This window comes from Carassius gibelio, chromosome B6 (genome assembly GCF_023724105.1).
Source record: "Carassius gibelio isolate Cgi1373 ecotype wild population from Czech Republic chromosome B6, carGib1.2-hapl.c, whole genome shotgun sequence".
NCBI lineage: Eukaryota > Metazoa > Chordata > Actinopteri > Cypriniformes > Cyprinidae > Carassius > Carassius gibelio.
Genome location: NC_068401.1, coordinates 1,883,846 through 1,901,374, shown reverse-complemented (window position 1 = coordinate 1,901,374; position 17,529 = coordinate 1,883,846). Strand labels below are relative to the sequence as shown.

The following is a 17,529-nucleotide window of genomic DNA, read 5'->3' as shown; positions in this document are numbered from 1 at the left end:
TGCATGCTATTGCATAATTTACAAAAGTATATGTTCTTGTTATTAGGTTAACTAGCAGTAAATAAAGTATTCAAAATGTTCATCTGCCATCAAAACATAACCACAGTGAAATTCTACAAAAGCCAAACCACATATTTCAGCAACAATCTCAGGCATTATCCAGAAATGAATGGAAATTCTTGTTGCAACAAGCGGGTTTCGTAATGAATGCATAACTGGAGTAGATTTGGTAAGTTAATGGTGTTGTTTCTCATCAGGTTTGGAATGACCGAACCTAGTATTAAACAGGTTAATTCTTTTCTTTTTCTCCCCCTATATACTGTTCCCTCTGGTAACTACATTATTAAAAGTTCAGACATTTTTCCATGTTTCATAAGACACTCCAAGACTCCACTTACAATTACACCTCGTAACATGACAAACCTTCTTTTGAACATGAATTTGTGACTGTTCAAAGGACGCATAATCCAACATTAATTAAAGCAGCCGCACTGTTGAAATGAGCCGGTCGAGCACACATACAGAACAAGTCAAGAGTGGATAAGTTGTAACTTCACATTTACACTACACATGCACATTATTTCATGAAAGCTTATAGCTGGTCACCACAGGGCCCAATGAAATTTTAATCAGTTTGTTCCAGCCAGGCGGGTTTGATAAATGCAATGCGGAAAACAGCCACAGATATCATAATGACATGCACATCTACTGATGCTAAAAGAGAGAACAATTTGCACTCATTGAACAGATAAACCACTGCTTCCCAGAGAATCACAGATTGCATATGAGAGCTATTTTTATCCAGTAGTGTCTCTTAGAAAGCAATGAGGTTAAATGGAGAAAAAAACGAGACTTCAGGCCTTAAAATTTTAAGCATATCCGATGTTTCTCAGAAGAAATCTCAAAAATGTCTCAAAGTGTGCTAAGATTTTCTAAGACAGCAAAATCTGCATAAAATAATAAAATAATAATAACTCAAGCATTTCTCTTCCAATTCTCAATTGAGCTAATCAATATAGAACTTGTATACATATGGTATATCATCAATATACATTGGGATTGAATGATAACCATATATACTAGGGTTTTCCAGCTTTTTTGTTTTACTCAGATAATATAATAAACAATATATAATCAACAAAATAACTTATTTTGTAATATTACATAAACATTTCTGTATCACAAGCAAATAAATTGTGGCAAACTAGCAATTCCACTGTCAAGTGTTTGATGCAGATAATGTATAAATGTAAAATGTTAATTTTTTGCATAATTAAAAATATGAATTTTAATTAATTTATTTATTTTATAATGGTTAATAACTACATTTCAATAAAACTTCATAGTACAATGATATTTTTTGTTATGAGCACCTCCAATCATATTCAATATGTCCCAAATTCAACCAAAACCCTACTTTTTTCTATGGTGTTGTAACATGCTTTTCTCCATATGCATACTGTGGTACTTGAACCCTAATTCCATTAGTCCTCGGGTTGGACAGCAGGAGTTACAGTAGCATGTGCTTATCTCTATGTGTCACTTCGATCCTCTCCATTAAACACAATGATTAATTCTGACGAACTATCATGCATAGATACTCGATCCCTCCCCCAATCATGCATCCGACTAGGGTCCTGTGCTAATCTGTCCTTGAATTCAAACAGTCACATCCATAATGAGCAGATGAGTGTGAAGCCATTGAAAAACTGACTCCTGGAAACTGTCACTTCACGCCAATTATGCATAAAGCTGCCAAAATGCTGTGTTGATCTGTGGCAACAGTAAATACTGTACAGCTAAATAAATCAATTAAATTAATTAGCAAAACAACTTTTGTCATCATCGCTCAATGATTTATAAAAAATTGCTGTCTTTTATTGTATAGCTGCTCGTGCCATTGCACAAAAGCAATAAAGCACTAGAAGATAGATTTTTACCACAATTAAGGGATGTTCTTAGACACCCATGATGCATTAAACTAATGCAAAAAAAAAGACAAGAAATTGTTGCATTTTGCTTCACTTGCTTTTTCCGGCCTATAAAATCACCGGCTGTAAATACTGTCCCTCAGAAATATGCTTAAACTCCTGCTTGCTTTTCCTTCGCATCCTGACACAACAGTTTTTGTCGTTGTTGATGCTTCTCCACCCCACCCCTGTGTTCCTGTGCAGAAAGTGCCGACTTTGCATTCAGGTTTATGTTATGACAGGACGACATTCATCACATAATGAACTGATGTAAGCTGCTGGGAAGCCTAAATGGAAGCCGTCCCAGCCTAGCCTCTGGACTCACTCTGTGATTTAGGCTAAGAGCTCAGGTAATGCTTTATTATTAGGCAGATATCAGCAGAGAATAAACCTGCTGAAGTTGACAGAGACCAGTGTGTTTCTTGATGCAGGTCAGAGTCTGAACGTACATGAGAGAAAGCACAACTTGGGTTATGGAAAGCACACATGTATACTGCTGAGAGTTGTTGATGTTACACTGCTGCCACCAAGTGAAATCAAGCCAGTGATGAGCTTTAGTATATACTTCAAACCAAAAGCATTAGCTAAAAAGGCCAAGTTGCTTTTATGAAAGTTACCATCTTAAAACATGAATGACACACATTTTCATTAAAACATGATTTTATTAAGTGCTATATTTTCTGTGAGCATATACAGTTAATAACAAGTTGTTAATGGCTAGTAATTTCACTTTGTATGTTAACAGATCTAGATGAAGCACATTTAAGTACATTAGCCATATTGACCAATCAGGATCCAGCATTCAGGACCACAACTATATAGCTATTTTATGAGACTGATTTCCATAATAAATGCTATATGTTATACAAACAACCACAAAGTGCCTATTTTATCACTGTTGTTATAATTCCAGAATGTTTTTAAAAGCTAATGAACTGAAGTGTGCAGAGCATTGCTAACTAGGTTCCACACACCAAGCATGAAATGGGAGCAAAAAAAGAGGCTTTGAGGAGTAAACAAGATGCAGATATTGTTCATTTAGCAGGCAGTAGCAACAATTTTGACTCTCAAGTCACCAATTTTTAATCTGACTTGAGCAAATCAAGTATAATCTACATGTTTGTCGATATTTTATGTTAATGGAAATTTGCTAGGAAGCTAAAATTACAGAATTGATCAAGGATCAAAAATTCAAGTGGGAGAAGCATTTCTTCAAGAGATAGACTAGTTGTGCGCAATAAAACAACAATTGTGCATCATTCCTCTAAAACAGAGAAAACATCTTTCACAAACATCTACATATCGGTCTCTTTTAAAGTATTAAGTGTATATAATGAGTTGTATGTGGGGTTATTACAGCACAATTCCCACCCAGTCCTCACTAATCTTTTAAACCCTGACTACACCCGTGGTAAACGTGCATTTTGAAAGCTCTTGCTAACTGTTAAATCACAACTTGCTGCAACTATACTGCCTTACCTGATTAAAAACAGCATTTCATGATTGGTGTTAAACCAGATTAAAACCCTATCAGCAGACAGAAGACAACATTATCTAAGAATTTCATTCTTCAAAGTTTTGCAGGTCAAAGTTTGCCAAGTTGGCAGCATCTGACCAGGCAGCATGCTCTGCGCCATCCATCTCAGTCGCCACAGCATTTCCCTGAATGAGATTGTGATTAGTGCCGCCAATAGCAGCGTCGCATTCAGGGCATTTGCTTTGTTCCATTGCACCCCCACATTCACCGATTGCATACACGTGCCCATTGGGACATTTGTACCAATGGCCTTTATTCAAACCGATGGCTTTGAGTATTAACTTCCTCTCTTCATCAGTTATACCCAGACCGCTGCGAGGCAGTTTGGTGTCCAGGTTCGTAAACATCTGCTTGACTCTACGTTCTAGACCCTCGGAGAAAGGCAACGTGTCCTCCAGGATCTCTCTTAGTTCCTGTATCTCTGTGCTATAAACACTACTTCTGATCATTGACATACCACAGCGTACGTTGAGCTCAGCCAGGTAGGAGAGTCTCTTCAATTCACGTTCGAGATCTGCAATCTGCTGGTCTGAAAACCTCTGAGTCGGATATAAGAGGAATTTCAAGACTTCTTCAACTTTCCTAGAGAACGGCAAAACTTTGTCCAGAAGGGGAGACATGTGTTCTTCTTGCATTGCTTTCAGTTTCCCAACACTCTCCAGGTAGGTCATCAAGTTCTCGAGATGCCAAAGTTGTTGGAGTGAAAGGTCATTGGTTTTGAGCTTCTCTTTAAGTAAGTCAAAATTGTCAGGAAGATGCTTCTTTAAATTCCCCTTCCTACGCAGTTGCAAGCTAAGGACTTCCTGCTTTTCCTTGATCTCATCCGGCGGACCATTGATCTTCTCCTTGACCATCTCAATGGCTGCCAGGCTGCGGTTGATGTGAGTGCCATACCGAAGATTTCTACGAATGGGAGTGCGACACCTCGGACAATCCTTGAGTCGGATCGCCCTTTGATCCAGTTCAGCGCCTTGGTTTTCGTCAAGATTCATATACTGATCCATTCCTGTAGCCTCGAACAGGTGCTTGCAATCTTCAAGCTGAATGAAACGAGCATTCAGGTCATCTTCATTGCCGAAGAAGATCTCTGTGACCTCATCCTTATCGCAAATGCGACACTTATTGGGACAAGGGTCTCCACAGAGACCTATGCAAAGATGTCCGCAAGGCAAGGTGTTGTTACAGGGAACAGAACAAGGCGGACGGTCGCATGGTTCGTGACACAGCTTGGTACAGCTGTGGTGAGGGCACTGCCATTCGCAGGGTTCATTGCAAGGGGTGCAAGGCTGACCACAAGTCTTCATGCAGACGCTGTGGACGCAACGGTTCTCACAGCGAACCGAACATGGTGGACAATCTCTTACACAAGGTTCCCGACACCTATGAGAACACACCAGGGTTTCTTGGCATTTGTGGGTGCATGCTTTGTGCAGGCGACCTTGACAGCATCCATAGCAAGTTCCCGGGCAAGAGTGGCCACATTTCAAGGTGGTGCCACATTTAGATCTACAGTTTGGCTCTCTTTTGTGGTCTCTGGAAATGTGGCATGGTTCTTCCTGCATATGTCCACATTTCAGCTGCATTTCAACTTTTACTATGCATTGAGTGGTGCAGGTCACTCCACACGCTGTCTTGCAGGGATGGCCGCATGGGAGGGTCTTTTGGCAAGGCTCTTGACAGACAAATGTTTCAGGGTCTTGGTGGCAAGGCACCTTCTGATTGTGCTTGCATGATGGAATTATCTTGTCTACACGTACCTGGCATTTACCGCATTCTTGGTGACAGCGACGTGTACATCTGTGGCCCAGCTCACAAAGCACCTTAGGGCAGTCCTTAGTGCACTTGTATTTCTTGTGCTCAGCATCGTATGGGTGGCACATACGGGTGCAGACATGGCCACAATCCAGGCGGTAATCGCAGGGCTGATCGCAACCACCTTCAGGAGCACCTTTGAAGTCATCACTGCAGGATACAAGGATCTGTTTATCCGGATGGTTCTGACAACTTAGCGTCAAAGCACGACCCACTTGTCCTTGCTCTCTCAGAGTGTGAAGGATGTTGCTCCACAGCTTAACGGAGCTGAGCATTTCCATATTTCCGATACAATACAGACCCATCTTAGCACGCGAAAGGGCAACACATACACGGTTTGATATGTTCAGGAAGCCAACTTTCCTCTGTAGATTGCTGCGCACCAGAGACAATATGATAATATCGTTCTCCTCCCCTTGATATTTGTCAACGACATGGACTTTAACTCCAGCAAACTTCTGAGAGGGCATTAGATTACGCAGACAGTAAAGCTGTCCGGTGTATGTTGTCAGAATGGTGATCTGGGAAGGCTTGTAGCCCTGGAGCAGCAAATAGCGGCAAAGCGCGACCACAAACTGCGCCTCATGAGGGTTCTGGTGGCTCCGTCCATCCTTAATCTCTTGCTCATAGTGACCATGATCCACAAAAAAGAGATTTGTCAAAAGCCCCTGTAGACCATAAGATGCAAGTGTCAGGTGTATAATAGTACATCATTTACTTTTTAGGCAAACTGTGATAAGTGTCTAGGCTTATGTAATATTATAATAAAAGGTTTTGCAATTGTATTTGCTTAAATGACTTACCTTAACATTGTCATACTCAAGCACAGAAGGGTGGTTTTCCAGAGTTTCATAGATATGAGGAGTCAACAGGCGAGCGATGCTTGGCCTCATGCGATGCTAGAATTCATTTCAAAAGAAATATACAGAACAGGATTGTTATTTATGTTGCGCGATTCACTAGAAAAATGACTGACATCAATAAATATGAAATCATATGGGTTACACTTTATTATAATTTGTGCTCTTACCTATACTTACAGTGTTCTTTCTTGAAAGTACTACTAATAATGAGTAAATACATGGGTTAGGGGTTACACTATTTTACAGTACTTACTTATACTTACAGTGTTCTTGTCTAAGAAAGTACTGATAATATAAGGTAACCAAATGGGTTATGGTTAGGGTTTACGCTTTATTTTACAGTACATGTACTTATAGTGTACTTGCCCAAGAACTAGTAGTATAAGGTGGGTTGAAGGATTGGTTGACTCTTCAAGGATTAAACATTTTCTGATAATCTACTCATCAAAGATGTTCATGTTTTTCTATCTTCAGTTGAAAAAGCAATTTTTTTTTTAGTTGAAAAGCAATTTAGGTTTTTGTGGAAAACATTTCTTGATTTTTTTGGATTTGTCCGAACTGCAGTTTCAATGAAACATCAAAGGGCTCTTTTTGGGGGGAAATTATTGTAATTTTGCTAGATAAGACCCTAATTCCTTTGCAATTTTAACCTGCAATTTGGACCTTCAACACATTGATCCATATTTAAGTCCACTATAAGGAGAAAATTACTCCAAAAACCCAAATTTCCTTTCGACAGAAGAAAGAAAGACATTTAGATCCTGGATAACATGGGGTTGAGTAAATATCAAGAAATTTGTATTAGGATGAGGGTTAGGTTCACGGTGAGTACCAATTTTAGGGTTCAGGTCTAAGTCCTAGTTATTACCCAGTTATTTTAATTACTATAACAAGTACATAGTATGTACATTTGGAAAAGGACTGTAAAATAAAGCACTACCCTTAAATGGAAATGAACAGAAACTAACCTGGTAGTTAAGGCGCACAAATGGAAAGTTGACTCTGACAAGCCTCTCAAACATAGACACCTCCAAATTGAAATTCTTCGCAAGGTCGTACACTGTTGCACTAGGCCTCAACTGTGCAGATTAAAATAGCATTAACATCATGGTTGTTTACACATTACAAATATCTAATGTAATTATATTTCAAATAACTGAAGGGCTTTCTACCTGTTGGTGATCTCCGATCAGTATGAGGTGTTGGCAGGCTTTGCTGAGGGTGGTGATGGTGTGCGCCTCCAACACCTCCGCCGCCTCCTCCACTATCACCAATCTGGGCTGCAGCTCCTGTAGAGCCTGTCTGTATTTAGCCGCTCCTGTGGTGGTCATACCCACGACCAGAGCCTGTTGCAGCACACACAGATCCTCACGACGCCGGATTTCATTGAGCCTCTCCGCTGCGTCCTGATAGTCCTGCTCAGAGGCGAGGGCCTTAGTGCGAAGATCACTCCGATAGCGCAAAACCCAAAGACTGAAGGAGAAAAGAAAGATGTTAATAGCATGAATCTAATCTAGCTGGTTTATGTTTTGCATTTTGAATCTTGTTAGTTCACTGGAGTGGCATTAAGAAGTTTGTAGGTAAATGCTGCCATCTAGTGCAGGGAATGTGTGTGTGTGTGTGTGTGTGTGTGCAGGTTAGGGGTAGGGTTAGGGTTAGGTTTAGGTGTAGGGTTGGTGTAGGGCCATAGAATATACAGTTTGTACAGTATAAAAACCATTACGCCTATGGGATGAACACAAAAATTTTTTCACAAAAAACAAACGTCTGTGTGTGTGTGTGTGTGGGCATGTTTTTGTGACATATCAGGACACAACTCTGTATAATGACATGGGTATGACACAGTTATTACAAGGAGAGGGTGACTTATGAGGACATAACCCATGTCCCCATTTTTCAAAACACTTATAAATCATACAGAATGAGTTTTTTTGAGAAAGTAAAAATGCACAAAGTTTCCTGTGAGGGTTAGGGTTAGGTGTAGGGTTGGTGAAGGGCCATAGAATATACAGTTTCTACATTATAAAAACCATTACACCTATGGGATGTCCCCAATTTTCACTAAAACAAACATGTGTGTGAGTGTGTGTGTCTTACCGATACAGTCTCCATCTGTCTTTCAGACTGAGGATCCACACATTGCTGATTTGTGTTTCTTCTTCCTCACTCATAGCTGAAGTCTTCCTCAGCTCTTTTTTAGCCATATGCTTCATTTTTCTTTTCTGGTGGCCTTGAATCTAAGCACACATCAGCAGAACAGTAGCACTGAGCTCCTCACAACAACACACACACACGGTGCACAGCAATGCTTTACAATCAATATGAAATGACAGCGTAACATATTTTCAAGTAAAAATATTTTTCTGTGCTGTAAATTTAGTATTTTCACATAATGACATAAAATATAAATAAATGAGAGCTGTATTGCATTTCTTTTCTCATATTTTTGTTTTCGCTCCTTTTCTAATATCCTGTTGCAAATAAAGTCTTTACTGCAGCAATCCTGTGTCTGTATTTATTTATTTTTTTTACATAAACTGTACATTTTATAAAGCTACTCTGAGATGGTCATTCATTTTTTTGTATTGAATTTCTGCAGCAAAAGAAACAAAATGCATGCATTTACTAAACCCAACAAAACAAAAATGTAGAGAGGCTTCAACACAGGCCTGACACATAAAATAATGCAGTTTCTGTAATTTTAGCTGATGATAGTGTTGTTGTTTTGTTTTTGTTTTGTCATAGTGTCATGATTGACTAAATGTTCCTGTTGGAAGAGAACAGTGTTTTGAATAATTATTCGATTTTGAAACATGTTTGCAGTGTTTTGTTAGACATAGTGTATTGTATTAGTTTATTAATGTATTTTGAAAATTAGTTTTGGGGTTTAGTTTACAATGTGTGATTTTGAGCATGAAATTAACCTTTTTGCCAATTGTGTGTTTTAGGTGTGTTGGTGCGTTAAGAGTTAAGGAAACTTGGTAAATGTATTTAAAAAACTGTTATAGTGATTGTAAAAAAAAAACTGTAAAAAGTTCATACTCTATTTAAATATAAATACAATGTCATATTTTTTTTATTTAAAATTTTAAAAAAATTCTGAGACCTACATCCAAAGATCAATTATAACATTCATTTTTAAATCAATTGAAATTCTTTAAAAAAATGCTTAATTGGCGTTTACCATCTTCAGTTTGTTATAAATAGTCCTGCGCTGGTACAAATGCTTTTTGCAATTAGTTCCATGTCATCTCAGTTAATATAATCTCCTCAAAAGTTTACCTAATATTAGTTATTATAAATAATATAATTTAAATTGGATATTTAATTAAATGTAAAATTATTGTCTATATATATATATATATATATATATATATATATATATATATATGATTTTACTCAAGTATATACAAGTTTATTAATATTTTTCAATCCAGTATAAATGGTTAAATAATGCATGAATTCTCATACCTCCCATTCCTCCTCTTCAGTCTGATTCTGAGCCTGATTCTGGACCTGAGCCTGATCCTGGGTCTGGGCTGGTTCTTGTGGTTCAGCATCATTCAGGTTCATAGCCAGCATCAGCTCAGCCATGTCAGCGATGTTTTTCTCTTCTCGTCTCAGCTTTTTCCAGTCTTTATCCCTGTCCTCCGCATCCACCACAATCCTCTCGGCCTGGATCAGATCCGCCTCTTCATCGATATCGATCAGTTTCTCATCCTCCAGCTGTGCCCCGTCTTCATCTGCCACCTCTGACAAAGGATTGCGATGCTGAATTTGCCATTTATTCTTCTGGCATACGTTCATTGTTCAGATTCGTGATGTAAGCCTTTGTATTAACCTTGAAAAACCACCTTTTCAGCTTGCACAAAACTTAAGAAAATGTCTTGTTTGCTTAAAATCAACATATCGTGACGGATGACCAGCACATTTGGGCTTTATCAACATGAAGAAATAAATTTATGCATTTAGCAGATGCTTTTATCCAAAGTAACTTATATTGCATTCAGGCTAAAAATTTTCTACAATCATGTGTTCCCTGGGATTCGAACCCCCAACCTTGCACTTGTCAACGCAATGCTCTACCAGTTGAGCTACAGGAACACTATAAATGATGTGCTTGGTCATGAAAACTGATCACAAGTGGAAACACAGATAGACTAGGCCTAAACCAGTAGGAGATCTAGATTAGCAACAGAAAATAATATATTACTATCACTGCATTAATGCCAATAACTAAGTAATGCACAATTATTTGTCTTATAAATAGTTTGGCAGTTGTTGCATTAATTTATAAATGATAAGAAATACTACTAATCTCAGTGGTGAGAGAAAATCACTGTGATATATAAAAAAGAATGAAGGAATTCCCATAAAACATCCATTCCTTTCTTTAATGAGCATGCACTGAAAGAATGCAACTTTAATGATGCTGTGGAGTATTTTTCAATCCACAGTTTATTTTACCACATACAGAGCATAAAATTGAATATTGTTAGTCTATTAGTCTCTCACCCGGTCCATCTGTTGGTTGTGGCCCCTGCAAAAACCCAGAGAATCCGATGCCGAGCCACTCCGCTATCATTGAAGGCTTCTTTTTCCCCACACTCTCGAATCCATCCAACACCTAACACAGAAGGAACGAACAATGTGCAAATACTTAACATCAAAGGAAAGCTTATTTTTTTTCAAAAGAGTGACCATTATGACTGGTTTTGTGCTCCAGGATCACATGTAATATGATATAGTGTGAATATGGAGGAAAAAACAGCAGTTTTATTCGGAGGCCCAAACTGAGCAAAAATTTTTAACTTAAAAACACGCGAAGCCACAGCTGAATTACACTTAAATAACTAGAAACCAAAAACAGTATAAACTACTAATTAGACAACAGAAGGCATGGAGTTGATTGTGAGCAGCAGGTTTTGTGTAACAGGTTTTACAGCCAAGTAAAAAGCCTTAGAAATTCGCACATCATATACGGTACAGTAGATTTATAGGTCTGAAATTCACAGCTGCTGAAAGCCAAATGCAGTCTCATTGGAAATTGCAACATAATTCACTTTTTAAAGAATGATTGTCTGATTATAACTGACAAAAGTGAATCAAATCAAACAACATTTTAGCTTGTGCCATTATGTAGCTCAGGTGTTCAGGGTAAAAGATTAATGCAAAAGAATGCAAAATATAGCTTCATCGTGATCTGTATGCACTACACTGTGGCAAAGTGTTACAGAGACTTTGTGTGTGTGTGTGTGGCACTCACTGGCTGTAGACACAGACTCTCCCAGTGCTGAGGAGAGATGTATTTCTCCAGGAAGTCTTCTTTAAGGACGCCACGCAAGCTGCACTCGAGCTGCACAGACTGTCTCCTTAAGAGCTCCTGCGACGCCTCCATCTGTGTGTAGATCTGTGCACATACAGCACATTAGAACATAACTGCCATATAACTGTTCTCACAACTTCCAATTTTACAAGAATGATTTACTAATAAAAACATGCACATAGCATAATCACACCTTGCATCTAATTATTCTATTAAACATTACATTAATTAGATATTTAATGTTTTTTAGGAACAGTTTAAAAAACAAACAGATCAAAAAAAAAATTAACTTTTTTTTATTCAAAACTTGAGGGTTATTATGGTTAACTAAAACTAAAATTATTATTAATAATAATAACAATAATAAAACTCCATCACTTGAAATAAAGCAACTGCTAAATTAATTAATAAAAAATATAAAGACACTTACTTATTTTATTTCAGCTATGTGCCAAGAAAACATTTATCCTTTTCTTTTAGTTTTAATAAAGTACTAAAATAACTTAAATTTTAAAATAGATTTAAAAAAAATCAAAATGACAAAACACAAATTTACAAAATCTTAAATAAAGTTATAATGAAAAAAAAAAAAAGTATAAAATATTAATAAAAACTATAATAGTATATCAATAATGCTAAAATAACACTGGTTACAAAAATATTTTATATAAATAAAAATTATACAAAAAATAACAATAAAAAAATAAAAAAAAATAAAAATAAATTAAATAAAATAAAAGTCATAATGAAATCTGAGTTATGTCCATAATAGAGGGCTCACATCATGATGGGCTCTCCTCAGGTGCTGTGGCAAATTTTTGCGGAAGTTTGATGCCCTGGTCAGCTCCCTCAGACCGAAGGGCTTTAGAGTTTCACTGTTACTTCGTCCTCCAACTCTTACTATGCCCTCTTTTAAAAATCCATGGATGCCTGGGACAAAAGTTATGAAATATCTCATTATTTCATACACGAAGCTGTAGAGTTATCTTTTACTGGAGTACAACAAACTCTCTGGAGAAGCCATAAAGCTCAAAGTCCCTCAAATGCTAAAAAGAAAATCTCATCTGAGACACGACATGTGTAATAACTGGTTAATTTTTATTATAAGCAAGAACTCGGAAGTAGGAGTCATCTCTATTTGCCTTTCATTTTATCTTATCATTGGCTCTTAGAAACAACTGAGAGATCTCATTTGTGACCTACCCTTGTTTCCTCCACAAAGTGCTTAAGCAACAAGGTTTTATAAATACCACACAGATATAGATATTAGCACCGTACCTTCCAGAAACTGGTCAAGGGCATGATTGGTATAGCAGACCACCAGCATAGGACAACCATTGGACCAGGCCTCATGGTTCTCTAGCAAAGCCCGAGCGATCTTCAGGCCTACATACGTCTTCCCTGCAAAGAGTAAAACAAGCAGGATTCTCAAATGTACAGTTTAGAAAAAGAGCAATCTAGCATAACAAAACCAGATATCTTTGCATTCCAGAAACAGGTTGCATCCATTTTTGTGCATATTTGCAAACTCGGTCTCGAGAGTATTATATAGGTTCACAGCAACCTCTAGTCACAGATTAGTCACCTGTTCCTGGTGGTCCCTGTATGATGGCCAGTTCATTGGTTAAGGCAAGTTTAAGTGCTTGAAGTTGGCTTTCATCAAGACCCATTTTTTCCTCATCTGGCCAGGCATGTGGGGTCAAGGGGTTAAAGGGTGGAATCTTCTCCTTTCCTTCTGCCATGATGCTAGACAGATCATATGACCTTCCCTCCACCTGAAGGTAAGCTGGAGGATCTACATCTGTGTTGCACTCCACTATGTACCTAAAACAACAAAAATGTGCGGTGTGGTGTTTACCAAATTAAACAGGACTATTATTATTATTGTTCAGACCTGGAACTGATGATACAAAACCTTGGCAGTGAGTACTTTTGACTTAATACCACCTAGGATCGTCTAAAATAACAAAGCAACCACAAAACACTCTAAAAACCATTTAAAATCCTTTACTTTATTCAGATAGCAATGCTCTAGAAACCCGCCAAGACTCTCATTTACTATTACAATTATGCATACCTTTGAAAAGGAACATCATTCTCGTTTTGCTCCTTAAGACCTTCTAGGACATATCGGTAGGCCTCAAAGTAAGCCGTAGTCTCGACCATCAGGAAGGAGTCCGAGGGCTGAACACTGGCCAACCTGGCCCTGCTGTCAGAAGAAAAACAGAGATGGACCTGTCCCTGCTTCAGTAGCTTTGGATCCCGATCGGTAACGGTGGCGAACAGGAAGGTTTCGAAGTTGTCCATGGAGAGACAGACAAGAGATCCGTAAAGCAAACGTTTGGAATTTTCCCACCGGACAAACTGTAAGAGAAGATGCAATGAAATAAACTTAAAGAATGAGGCAGGGGTGCACAATATAATCCGAATCAGCCAATAATTGCTTAAAATGAAAATATCGGCATTGGCCGATATTCCTTGCCGATAAGACTAATAACTCACATAAAATATTAATAACAACTATAATAGTATATCAATAATGGTAAAATAACACTGGTTACAAAAATATTTATATAAATAAAAATTATACAAAAAATAACAATAAAAAAATAATAACAAATAAAAAAAAAAAATAAATAAAAAAAAAAAAATGAGTTATTAGTCTTATCGGCAAGGAATATCGGACAAACTGTAAGAGAAGATACAATGAAATAAACTTAAAGAATGAGGCAGGGGTGCACAATATAATCCGAATCAGCCAATAATTGCTTAAAATGAAAATATCGGCATTGGCCGATATTCCTTGCCGATAAGACTAATAACTCACATGTAATTTCACAGATTTATTCATTAATGTGTAATATATAATTTCTGCACAGAAGAGACTTGGTGTTAATAAATTGGTATCGCCATTGCTACTAGCCAAAATTACTTTAAAAAAATATCGGATATCGGCAAAATCTTTCCAAACTGTGTATCCCTAGTAGGTGGACATGTTTGGGAGCTATAGAGTACATGGAGTTATCTCGGAAAACTTGTAATTTGTGATTACCTCAAGAAGCCGTGAGTTAAACTGTACTTTGTAGGCAATTCCCGTTGATGTGCAGAGTGGCAAAATCAATCGGGTGTCATGGTAGACTCTGATGTCATCGAAACGCCTCTTTTTCATTGGTATTCCATCGACTGTCTCACTGTGCTGGACCCTCAGGAGCTCCCTGACTCCATCTCTCAGCGGCCTCACGAAATCTTCACGCAGAAGTCGGAAGTGTGTGTCTAGATAAATGCGAGCATTAGGGAAGCTTTGAGACATTATGTTGGGTCTCAGGAATGGCTTCTGGTCTAGGTGGAACTCCTCAATGGTTGGATAGATGCTCATTGTCCTGAAGTCTTCTTCCCCAGGTGGGGCATCCTCGTCGGGTGCCAGGAAAGAGTAGTTATCTGACCGCAAGGTGCCTTCCCTTGATTTCTCTTGGAGATGGTCCACCAAACCCTGCACCTTCTCTAAGTCTTCATCAGTATTGTGGAGAATATCCACCCCAGATGCACGCAACTGGTTGACGGTGCGTTTCAAAAGAGCCACCAACATGGAAACTGACTGGATAGAGCTGTGAGGAAACATGTTGACAACTTCGGAGAGAAGGCTGATGATGTTGCTCAGATGTTGGGGATACTGCTGCCTTCGAGCTTGCACGTTGTCCGACATCATTCCATTCACATGATATGGCAGACCGTACTGGAAAAACGGAGAGTCCTTAACGATGCCAGCTAAGTGCAGTACGATCTTGCGGTCAATTCGAGACTCGAAGGCCTTGCAGAGAACTTGACAAACCAGCTGCACCAGGTCGCTTCTCATCATATTGTCATCAAGCAGATTCTTGAGCCCGGTGCTAGATGAAAGGGTGATGGCCACCTCGGATGCGTCTTTCTCCAGTAGGCTTTCAAGCGTTTTATACCCCAGTTTGCGTACTTCAGGGGTGCCGTCTCTTCCTCTTCCTCTTCCTCTCCCATTCCCCCCTCTACCTCTCTGAGCTTCTACTCTTCCTCTTTGAGGTTCTTCACCTTGTGGCCCAACTCTTCCATCAGTCGTACTTCCACTGGCTTGTTGGTGAACCGTGTTTTCAGGATGGCAAGGAGCTGGAAGTAAATAATTTACATAATGTTGATACATGAGTCCTTGAACAGGTCTCCCAAACCCTCGAGAGTGCAAAGATGAATTAGTTAGGCCTCCTCTTATCACAGGGCGGTGGGTGTTGTTCCCACTTGGCTTTTCTTGATGATGGTGCTGGTTATCTCTTCTCCGCTGTCCTTGTCCCCTCCCGTCTCCTCCTCCCCCTTGAACTTTTTCAACTGGCCGTCGTTCCCTTTGGCTATTTGTACTTCCACTGGCTTGTTGGTGACCTCGACCCCTTCCTTCTCCTCCTCCTCTTCCTCTTCCTCCTCCTCTTCCTCCTTCTCCACCTCCTCTGCTTTGACTGGGAGACCTGCTTGCTTGTCTTCGACCAGGCACAGAGCCATCTGTTGAAAAAAAAAATAGATATTGGGGTGTATAAGTAATAAGAATACATACTGAGTGACCAAGTAAAATAAGGCAATGCAAAGTAGTATAAACCTATACCTCTTCTTTGAGGGGCACTGGAGCCTCCTCTTCCTCTGTGCTGTCCTCCTCCTCCACTTGGATTTACCATTCTAATATATCTGCAGAGCGATTATACCAAACACATATCATAGAAAATAATGAATCTCTGTAGATATCTGCTATACCTTCACTCCCCTCTATGTGGACATCTCTCCGGTTTAAACCCTGGATATAATGCAATGACTTTCACACATTTTAGTTTTTCTCAGTCACTTAAATACATTTCTTGAATCATCCTTAACATTTGCAAAACAGTAAGTAAGTGCATTTCTTCAAACATTGCAAACATGCAAGCAAACTTTCATAAAATGCCTGTAACTTCAAAGTACTTCCTTTATCTTATAAGAGTAAATATTGTCAATTAACCTACTTTCATACACGATTAGTCTTCTAAGTCAAATTGAGCTGCTACCTGAACCGGACACATTATTGAATTACTGATTGTGTGAAATTTCAGTTTCATTTCTCGTTAAACGACAATGTCAAATCAACACCGATTAGACAACAATATATGCGCACGCGCGCGCACACGCACACACACACACACACACACACACACACGTATGTATGTGTGTACAGGCTATGTGTTTGTGTCTGCGTATAACATTCATATACGATTAAACGTTTTTATATTATTTTTTCCAAATGATCTATTACTGTTAATATATATATATATATATATATATATATATATATATATATATATATATATATATATATATATATATATATATATAGCACTGTAAGTCGCTTTGGATAAACGCGTCTGCTAAATGAATAAATTATTTTTAATTTTAATTTTTTTTTAATTTAATATATAGTGAAATTAGAATATTATTCGCGTTATCTCTTTTAAAAATGTATTTAATAATTAAATGACTCGGTAAAAAAAATACAACCCCACAACTGTTTCTATTTGAGACCGGTTAAACCAGCAGCGGCAAATGAAAACAAATATAAATAATAATGTAAACAAAGCGATCCTCATTTAATATGATCTTCAGCACTCACCTGTTTACGGTTTCTTCAGTAACAGTGCGTCTTCATCTCCTCGGTGGCTTTAAATAGCGAACGTTACCGGTTTAGTTTCGTTTCTCTTCTGTGGGTGGACCGTCAGCCGGTTTCGATGAGTCAGAACCGAAAGTGATGAACGGAAAAAACAAGACTCGGTTGCCGTGGAGAGATGTACAGACATGCGCAGTAGGAGACCGGGGCAAGTTGTCACAATCGATGTATCCCAATATTGCGGATTTGAGTCCAAAGTTCAAAAGAACACCCAGACAGAGTGCATTGGTCACATCAGTCAACATAATACATTTAAATCAAAATTAATTAAAATTATTATAATAGTAAGATTTTCTCAATATTATAGAGTGGTTCTAGTT

At 38.3% G+C, this 17,529-nt stretch overlaps 1 protein-coding gene across 2 annotated transcripts; it reads right to left on the bottom strand.

Moving 5' to 3' along the window:
• Positions 1-2,612: 2,612 nt before the first annotated feature.
• znfx1 (zinc finger, NFX1-type containing 1) lies at positions 2,613-17,296 on the bottom strand. 2 transcript variants are annotated; one of them, XM_052558840.1, is made up of 15 exons: positions 17,156-17,296; positions 16,124-16,203; positions 14,561-16,023; positions 13,586-13,872; positions 13,094-13,332; positions 12,787-12,909; positions 12,290-12,438; positions 11,449-11,592; positions 10,698-10,809; positions 9,654-9,934; positions 8,280-8,419; positions 7,355-7,655; positions 7,151-7,261; positions 6,123-6,218; positions 2,613-5,987 (listed from the first exon to the last, which is right to left on the bottom strand). In XM_052558840.1, exons 2-15 carry the CDS (start codon positions 16,191-16,193, stop codon positions 3,534-3,536), a joined length of 5,970 nt encoding a protein of 1,989 aa, XP_052414800.1. In that variant the 5' UTR covers positions 16,194-16,203; positions 17,156-17,296; the 3' UTR covers positions 2,613-3,533. The 2 variants fall into 2 exon arrangements, with proteins under 2 accessions (XP_052414800.1, XP_052414801.1); XM_052558841.1 differs by lacking the exon at positions 17,156-17,296 and adding an exon at positions 16,515-16,539.
• Between the last annotated feature and the right edge of the window lie 233 nt (positions 17,297-17,529).